Source organism: Cannabis sativa, chromosome 7 (assembly GCF_029168945.1).
Source record: "Cannabis sativa cultivar Pink pepper isolate KNU-18-1 chromosome 7, ASM2916894v1, whole genome shotgun sequence".
NCBI lineage: Eukaryota > Viridiplantae > Streptophyta > Magnoliopsida > Rosales > Cannabaceae > Cannabis > Cannabis sativa.
Window position 1 is genome coordinate 57,323,149 of NC_083607.1, and position 10,524 is coordinate 57,333,672.

At 34.7% G+C, this 10,524-nt stretch overlaps 1 protein-coding gene across 1 annotated transcript; it reads right to left on the reverse strand.

The window, feature by feature from the left end:
- Window positions 1-7,593: 7,593 nt before the first annotated feature.
- LOC115696858 (tyrosine decarboxylase) lies at window positions 7,594-9,878 on the reverse strand. The gene has a single exon (XM_030623740.2). It carries the CDS (start codon window positions 9,595-9,597, stop codon window positions 7,993-7,995), a length of 1,605 nt encoding a protein of 534 aa, XP_030479600.1. The 5' UTR covers window positions 9,598-9,878; the 3' UTR covers window positions 7,594-7,992.
- Window positions 9,879-10,524: the final 646 nt, after the last annotated feature.

Sequence of the window (10,524 nt, forward strand, 5' to 3'; positions counted from 1 at the left end):
GTTCGGCTATAGCTGGAAAAAAACCAGAAATTTTCCTTTAATTCTCAAAATAACCTCTTTTCTAAAAAAACCAAATAATAAAGCCAAAGGACCAAAATGCCCTTAGGGCCAAAATAAGGCATACTCATCAAACAAGGGTAAAAATGTCATTTACAACATAAATCTTTTCAAATAAAAATTCAGATTATTCACATAATTAAAATGCCAATAATTCAATCCAAAACTGTATTTCGGGCCCAAACCCGGTTGTGACTATACCGCACCAACTTGTCAGAAAACACACCTGAAAAGGACAACACATGCATACTATATAATAATATAGTTCCATAACACGTTTTTAAATTAATTTCATGGTTTTACCATTCCCGGGTCATAATTACTAAGATGCCTCTAGCTCACCAACGAGGTCCTAACACGTCATAAATCATATAATTCTCATATATTAAATTATATAATAATGTAATTTCAAAATAATACACAATTAACTAGTTAGGACTTTTCTAATCCATTCTCTTAATCCTAGGGTATTACACAACTCCCCCTAGAAAAAGGGTCCAGAGTTGAGAACGAAGAAATTAAAAACAAGCTATTACTCTCCCTTTTTGTTTATCTAAGGGCCAAAGACAAAAAAACATGAAAATATGAAAATATGTCCAACAAAAACATAAAAATGAAAGAGAAACTTATGCCCCATAGAGCTTGATCAATGAGGACAACTGCTTGGACATCTCTTGCTAAACCTCCTCCATGGCAGCAAGACGATTGTTCACCTGTTGAACCTCATGCTTGATCTCCTGGACATCTGCAGGAGCAGAACTCGATCTTGCAGCAACAGCAGCATCAACTTTAGGCCGCTTGGGAAAAGCTCCATCAAAATACTCCGAGGGTTGGAAGATGGTGCCAGTGAGGGGAGGCTCAAGTGTCTCATGAGAGTAAGCTACATCTTTCTGAGAGGACAAAATTTTATATATTAAGTTAGGAAAAACAAGCTTATGAGTACGCTTTTTACCTCTCCGAAATGAAACAATCTAGTCCAAGATTGAGGAAGCCAGATCAATGGATGCCCCAAGGTGATACGAAAGAGAAAGGATGTCGAATCTTGACATACCAGGATTTTGTTGGAATTGGGAAGCCAATTGCTAAGTGCAAACCTCATGAGTGATGCATGAGCATATAAGTGAGATGTGTAATACGAAGACTTTGCCTAGATTTCCATTCAACTCGTGCACCAGTGAGTTCAGTGAGCATTAGATGACGATCCATGGACATAACAGCATTGGACACACCTTCGGGTAAATGTAGAGCCCTAGAAATTTCCTTGATAGTGAATGAAAACCAATGCCCCCAAACATATACTTTACCGAAAAATTCAGAGTTTTCATCAAGCAAATTATTAGTCAAATCGACATAGAATTTTTTGACAATACCTTCTATATACCGTTCAAAACCAGTAAGGGTATTTTCCCATTGATGGTATTGAACAAACTTAACAATACCATACACCCTATGAGCATGCAAATCATAATTCCTCTCACTTTCAAACTTTTGGATAACATAAATATTCTAATCACGCTGATTATCATGATGGTAAAATCAAGAATTGTCTGCTTGAGATGGAGAAATATTATTAGGAGATGAACTCTGCATAGGCTGCTTGCCTTTGGCAGCAGCAGAGGCTTTGGCTCCAGAAGATGCACGAGGAGGTGCTGGAGCAAATTTGGACAATGGTGGCTCGGGATCGAGATCAATTTCCTTACTATCAGAGGAGACACCAAAATCTTCTGGAAGCTCTTTTTCAGAGGGAATATACAAGGATTTGGTTTCAGAATCTTCAGATGGAACCTCCATTGGTTCTTCTTCTTCAGAATTGGAAGAAGCCGAAGGGGGATTCAATTTTAACTTCTTGGCAGGAGGAACTGGTCTGTGCTGGCTTCATTTAGTGCGAAGTTTCTTCTCGAGAGACACCTGTTGGGCACGAGTGCGAGAGGAAGGGCTTGTTGGAGTTGATGCAGCAACACCCTTACTTGATGCAGTAGCACGAGGAGGAGACCCCTTCGACGATGAGGACGATGAAGTGAAAAATTTGTGGGGTCGCACAAATTTCCTAGCCACTTGTTTTGGAATTCGTTTCGGCTTGGGCTTCACACTCTGAGATTCACGCTGAGGAAGCGATGAATCTCATGGGTTTGATGCAGTTGCAACAGCAGGGAGCAAGATTGGAGCAGCAGGAGGAGCATTCGAGGGGACAGGTTCGGATTCTTCCACCCTTTTTGGTTGGCTTAAGTTCTTTATCTTCGCCATGGGCATCTGAAAGAGAGAAAGAAAAATAAAGAAACAAGGAAACAAAGAAGAGGAATCGGGTAGGTGGTGAGAATAAATGACAAAGAGAGTTGGTATAAATAATCAAGGGAGAGAGGCGCAAAAAAGGAAACCAACTTCAAATTTGAAAAACCACCAGTCCACGAACACAAAGAAACTGCCCCACTCTTTTTCCAAAATTATTTAAAAAATAAATAAAAAGAAACTAGAATAACCAAAATACTTTTCAAAATTATGCAATTTAAGAAAATCCTTCAAGATCAATGACAAAATACAATGAACATGATATCAAACTTTAAAAGGTAACTTATCAAAATAAATCAATTTAGATTAAATGTTGATACTTACCAAACAAAGCTCAAAATTTTCTTAGCCCACAAGTCAAGACACAAACGCCTCACTCTCTTTTTTATTTTATTTTATTTTTATTTTTGAAAACCCAAAATAAATAAAAATAATTAAAATATGTACAATAAATATAAGGTACTCTAGAGCAAGCAACTAATCAAATTTCATACAAATGACAAGTATACATGTTATGCTTTTTAAAGAGAATAACTAATTAGTATCTCAAGAACCAACTATACTTAACAAATGTTGAGAAAAAATAGACATGTTACAAATAATGTGAATCAAGATATTTTTTTTTTGAATAGAGGAGACTTACACACTTGAATTCACTTGTTAGACATAAGTGTGTGCAGTGAAAATAGGATGATTGTCCTTGGCAAGATTTTTATTTTTTGCCTTTTTCAAATGGATCCCATAACTGGATGCTATCACAACATACTGAAGGTAGCCATTTTCTATGGTAGTGCATCCTCATTATAACTATTAATTACAATGTTCCAGCTTACTCAAAAGATGGCTTTCACACCTCAATATGGGTAGCTCTATGCCAGTTAGGGGTGTGACAAGAAACTAAAATAAGACACGCTAAACTCTGTATAAGAACATTTTATAATCTCAATCACACATAAAAAGTAACATGAATCTTTTAATTCAACCTCAAAAGTATGATAAGTATGAGATTCTAACTAATTATAATCCAAAAGCATAAACAAGATTTGTCAAATAAGAATGAAACAAAATTAGATGCGAACAAAGAACAACTCAACTATATTGTACAAAAATCAGAAACAAGAGATATTAGACAATGCAAACTCCCAAAGATTTTCTGAGGGAGTCAAAGCGACATGAGTCTAGGGCCTTGGTGAAAATATCAGCTAATTGTTTCTCAGTATCAACATATTCTAACTGCAGAGATTTATTTTCAACAAGTTCCCGAATAAAGTGATGCCTTATATCAATGTGTTTTGTTCGAGAATGTTGAACAGGATTTTTAGAAATATTTATTGCACTAGTGTTATCACAAAAAATAGTTAAAATACCCAATTCAAATCCATAGTCAATCAACATTTATTTTAACCATAACAACTGAGTACAACAACTACTAGTGGCAATGTACTCAGCCTCGGCTGTGGACAAGGAATAGAATTTTGTTTCTTACTATGCCAAGAAACCAAATTATTTCCAAGAAAGAAACAATACTAGATTCCAAAGTCGAGAGTACTATTAACATATCGCATAATTCTTTTTACAGCAGATACATGAGATTCCATAGGATTACTTTGATATCTAGCACAAACTCCCACACTATAACTAATATCAAGAAGACTAGCAGTCAAATACAATAGACTACCAATCATACTACGATAAAGAGTAGTGTCAACCTTCACTCCATTCTCATCATCTTTTGTTAATTTTAAAGTGGTGCTCCATTCTTGGCATACTTACTTTGTGATACAAATGTACCTCCTTCCATTTGTCTGACTTGAAGACCCAAAAAGAAAGTAAGCTCACCAACCATGCTCATTTCAAACTCATTTTTCATTTGATCAACAAACATATGCACTTCATGGTTAGATGTAGATCAAATAACTATATCATCAACATAAATTTGAGCAATGATAAAATCAAATTTTATATGCTTGATGAAAAGAGTTTTGTCCATACTACCTCTTTGATAATCATGAGAAATTAAAAATTGAGTTAACCTTTCATACCAGGCACGAAGAGCTTATTTTAGGCCATACAAGACTTTTTCAAGTTTATACACATGGTCTGGAAACTGAGGATCTTCAAATCTTTTTGATTGCTCAACATAAACTTTCTCACTTGAAATGCCATTCAAGAAGGCAGATTTTACATCCATTTGGAACAGTTTAATATCAAGAATACAAGCAATGCACAACAGTAAACGAATAGATTCTAATCTTGCTACAGGAGTAAAAGTTTCATCAAAATAAATACATTCTACCTGTGTGTATCCTTGTGCCACCAATCGAGCCTTGTTCCTCATAATTGTACCGAATTCATCACTTTTATTTTTAAAAATTCCCTTTGTTCCAATCACATTGATACCTTTTGGTCTTCGAACTAAAATCCAAACCTTGTTGCGAACAAATTGATTGAGTTCTTCTTGTATTGCATTGAGCCATTCTTCAAAAGTCATGGCTTCCTTCACATTTTTCGGTTCAAATTGTGAGACAAAACAAAGAAAACTAATCAAATTAACATACCTTCTTCGGGTATAACATGTGTTATGTCACCTAATTTCTTACAATTAGCGAGTAATTAACTAGTTATTTGTGCTATGTACTTTTCCTTTAATATTTATATTTTTTTAGTAAAATTTATTCTAATTCTACCGAAATTTTAGCAGCATAACGACTGTAATTGGACGTTCCCAAAATTTTTAAAAATGCCTAAAGTAACAAACAAAAAAAATATAACAATACAGAACAAACGAAATAACATTAACAATACAAAATTTATCTACCCATCCGACCGCGGTACATGTATCCGCAGAACCTACTTTACTACGGATGAATATTTAAGATATTCAAACTCCACTAAGCATGCATTGATAATTAATTATAACAACAAAAAGTTAGTGAATGTATATATCTATAGAAACTTAAAATCTGATCAATACCGAAATATATCGAACCTCAAAAATAGCTCACAACCTACAATATAATACAATACAACGAAATTAGAATTTTAATTATTTAATTACTTACTAGTTATTAAAAAATGTAACAAGTTACTAGTTACTAAATTACAAATTAATTTTTGAAAAAAATTACATATACATATACATATATAATCAATTATATATCACACTAACATAATTTTAAAAAATTTATTTCTAAACTATTTAAATCCCTACTACTTCATTCTCATTCACAACAAATATATATATATACAATACAATTATACAATTTACACAAAACACAATATATACACACAATAAATATAAACACATACTCAATAATAAAATTCAAAATATATAAATATATATTATATATCAAGTTAATTAATAAATATTTACCTTATAAATACAATCCAGTGACAAATTGCGACAAAAATCCGACCGCCTATAACACATACACAGCATAATATTAGTAAAATAGAAAAATCCTAAAAAAATTAAAAAAAAAACTAAAATATAGCAATGTACATTAATAAAATGAATAGAAATCATATTTATACCTTAATGGACGTTGAGATTCAACGTTTTCTCCGCTAAAATTGGTGGCCGGAGTTATACCACCACCTTTTATTTTAATAGGGTCAGGTACAATGAAATAAGGTGAAAAAATAAAACTTTTTTAGTGTATAGGATTAGATATTAAAAATAAAAGATTTTAAAAAACAAATAGCGTGAACTGGTGAAGAAATGAGGGAGAATGGGGGGTTTTCCACGGTGGTTGGCGAGGGTTTCGTATGGGTTTTTCGGGCTGGTTCTTGCTGAAGAAGGAGGTTAAATGGGGAAGACGAAGACCCTGCTGCTCGTACATATAATACATATGGCATCGGTTATTAGGCAATAATCGATGCTATACGTGCACAGTTTATTGACACGTGCCCTCCTATGGTGTCAATTATTTCCATAATAACCGATGTCGTATGTATTATATATACAGCAAGAAGATTTTCAACCCCTAACCAACGACATAATTGGTTTTATTAATCTCTATACCTATGGTTTTTATCAAAAAAAAATTGTATCTAAATGTTAATTTCGAACTAGGCAGGTATTTTCACACCTTTTAGCTTCTCCTCTTATAAATTGGGTTGAAAAAATAGCCTCTCAAGACCCATATTATAGTAGTGACAAAACAAAAGTATTTGTGTAGCTTGTGTAGCTTTTAGGTTATTTTTTAATGTTGATTATATGTGTGTTATACTTCATAAATGTAAGATAGTGCCATATAATTTAGATTCCATATATCTTAATCAGGACATAGATTGTTTCATAATCCGTAGTCATACTAGATAAAAGAAGAATATTAGTTTGCATTATTGAAATAAGAAGTGGAAGCAATTCTCTATATTTTATTTCCTAGTTAAATCTTGTTTATTCTTTTATTATTTAATTATTGCTTAAATTATTTAGTTTTAAAATCTATTTTTCGATTGTTAAATAGAAAAAAATATTTAATTGTTTGGTACTTAGCTACATTCCTTTTGGGAACAATCTCACTTACCTGAGTATTACTTGTAAAAGCAATACATATACTTACTTGTTAGATTTATAACAGCAGGACCCCGGCCCCGGCCCGGACCCCGGCCCCGGCCCGGACCCTGGCCCCGGACTCTGACCCTAGAGTCGCACTCGGACCCAAACTCAAACTCGAACCCCATACTTAGTCCTTAGACCTCGGTCTTAGCCATGACCCTGGACCCGAGGCTGGAGTTGACCCCAGCCCTAGACTCAGACTTAGACCCCGAACTCGGTCCCTAGCCCCAAACTGGGATCGGGACCCAAACCCCCGCCCCAGCCCCAGACCCCAAACCTAGACCCTAAACTCAGACTCCAGCCCCGAACCCTATCCCATCCCCGGACCCAGACTCCAGCCCAAACTTGATTCTTGCCCCGAACATAAATAAATATATAAACTATATTTATATATTTTATTAAGATATAATTATTCTTATATAAAGTTATATTTTTTTAATACGAGACTTAAAAATTGTATAACTAATTACAATTTAAAAGTTAAACTTATTTATAGTTGATTTAAATTGAGACTTAATTTTTTTATATCAAAAATTATTCTTAAATAAAATATTCTTAAATAGAGAAGAGAAATTTATTACATATTTGAAATTATGGAAAGATTAAAAGTTATATACTTTTTAATTTATTCAATGTAATAAAAAGATAAATAAGAAGAAGAAGAGAGGAGAAATTAAGAAACAAAATACTTAATTTGACATGTATTTATATAGCTCCACTACAGAGCACGTACTCATATGGATCTGTAGCCAATTGTACACGATAGACATAACAATTACAATTATCGTTGAGGTACACTTACAAATTACAAAATAAATAAATAAAAAGAAAAAAGAAAAAGGTGATGATGATAATACAAAACTCTTACGAACAATAATAATAATTTAAATATTTATATGTAAAAATAAAAAAATAACATTAATTACTCTTGCACGGACTAATAATAATAACATATAGATATTATATACTGTCCTTATTATTATTTATTATTTTTTTTTTTACCGATCAAATCCCATAAATATTACACCCTTATAATCAATGATCGTTTCATAGCTCCGTTAATTAACAGAGTAGAATATCGATAATTATTGACCAAGTCCAAATTCATTCGTTGTATACCTACTCAATATAGCATCTGCATGTTCTTTAACCACTTTCCAAGCCGTTGCCACGTGGCACTCCTCCGTCAGACTAGCACCAACTGCGAACCGGATCAAGTATATACCATCTACAACCGAATGGGTCAAATAGATCCGACCCGACCCGTTAATAGAATCCATCAGCTTCGTATTAATCTCGTTGATGGTCAACGCTTTTTCAGCGCCGCTGTTCCTCCTAGCCGTCGTTCCGTTAATCTCGGAAAGTACGGACTTTGTAGTTATAGCCTTGGGAGATATTCTGAAACAAACGTTAGCAAAGTATCTAGGAACGACAATCTCAAACCTGTCGTCGGAGACAACATTTGCTTCGAACATCTTCGCCATTTTCACGTGGCTTCGGAGAAACCCACGTAGCTTTTCCACACCGTAAGATCGGAGAACCATCCACAGTTTCAGGGAACGGAATCTTCTGCTGAGAGCTAACTGCCAATCTTTGTAGTCAACGACTTGCTTTGACTCGGTGGCTTTGTTCTTCAGATACTCAGGATCGGTGGTCAACGATTTGGTCAACGCACTGGGGTCTTTGACCCAAAGGCAACAGCAATCCAAGGTGGTGAAGAACCATTTGTGAGCATTGAAGCTGAATGAGTTAGCTCCTTCGACTCCGTCGATGAAATGACGGAACTCGGGGCATATGCAGATACTACCTGCATATGCCGCGTCTACATGGACCCACATTCCGTAATCCTTTGCAACGTTGCAAAGCGGTCCAAGTGGGTCCACTGCAGTAGTTGAGGTTGTTCCGATAGTAGCTAGAAGGAAGATGGGGACGAGCCCATCTTCCATGTCAGCTACTATCGTTTTACGTAAAACCTCGGGTGACATAGAAAAGGCTGAGGACAACGTTGTTGGTATGATGCGAAAGTTGTTCATGTTGATCCCAGCAATCTGAGCAGCTTTCTTGAAAGCGCAATGAGTTTGGTCAGAACAATAAACGGAAAGTTTTCCGATATTCTCTTTCCCAATCTTATTCAGTGTCCTATCACGAGCAGCCACGAGGGTACACAAGATAGCCTCGCAGGTGGTTCCTTGCAAGACCCCACCGCCATTTCCCGAGAAGAGAAATGACTTAGGAAGTCTTAACATGTCACCAAGCCAATCCATGACGATACTCTCCAGCTCAGTAGCAGCTGGAGAGGACATCCAGTTAAAACCAACAACATTAAATCCAGTGGCTAGCATTTCGCCGAGAAAGCCAGCAATGCTGCCACTGGATGGAAAGTAAGCATAGTAGTTAGGACTTTGCCAGTGAGTTATGCCAGGGACAATATGGTCTTTTACGTCACTCATGATAGTCTCAATAGACTCAGGATAATAAGGTGCAGATTTAGGGAGTCTTTTCTTGAGATAACCGGGTTCAACTTGGCTCAAAACAGGGTATTTCTCAATGTTTTTGTAGTAATCAGCTATGAAATCGATCATCATGTGGCCTTGGCGCCTGAACTCTTCAGGGTCCATTGGGTTAGTCATGTCATTTGAGGAAGAGATGTTGTTGTTCATTTGGTAATCGAAGTCGCCTAGGCTTCCCATACTAAAAATAAGTGGAGTTGTTTGGTGAGATAAAATGAAAAAAATGAATAAATGAAATAAACAAAGAGAAAGAGAGAGAGAGAAAAGGTTAGGTGGGTTGTTGTTGGCTTTTTTGTGAAAGAATAATAAAAGAGTGAAAGAGATAGAGAGAACAAGATTGGTTGTATTTGTCTTTCTCTTGATCTTTTAGATTTGAGAGAAAAGACTATATATTGATATTGTTCTCTCTTTCTTTTTTTCTTTTTGGATGAGGAAAATGGGTTGAGGATATAGAGTATATATATATGTGGCGTAGTGGGATTTTTGGGGGTAGGCAGGAATTGGAAATTTCATGAGAGTCCTTGTTTTACGCGTGGTGAGTTTTGGGACTTATAATGGGATATGAACAGGTGTATAAGTTGACATAATTGAACACGGACACAAATTCAGAAATATTATATTAATAATAATATTACTAAACCATTTTTTTAATACCTATTAATGATCATCACCTACCATAGTTTATATATACATGTGACTTTGAAGTCAAAAAAAAAACTAAGGGTGACATCATGCATGGAGTTAAGTTAGTATATATAAATATATATATATATATATATATATAAACAGAATTATGGTATTTATGCAATTTAAGTTATGCATCCACAACAAAAATTGGCAAAAGTAAAACACTTGAGTCCAAACTAAACTACTTGGTCCAACCCAATAGCAATAACAAAAACACCCTAAGTTTGAGTTACCACTTAGATTATTCTCAATGAGGGTTAATTATGAAAATTATAATGTCCTACTTGTTTAAGCGCGCTACAATATTTTCAAAATTACTGTATCAACATTTACTAATCAAACCGCTTTAAGGAAAAAAATGTGATTTATTTAAACTTTTAAAAATAAAATATTTTGACTTTAATAAACATATTTATTACA

Coding starts and splice junctions, on each gene's coding strand:
- LOC115696858 (XM_030623740.2), bottom strand. CDS start 9,597: ATGGGAAGCCTAGGCGACTTCGATTACCAAATGAACAACAACATCTCT.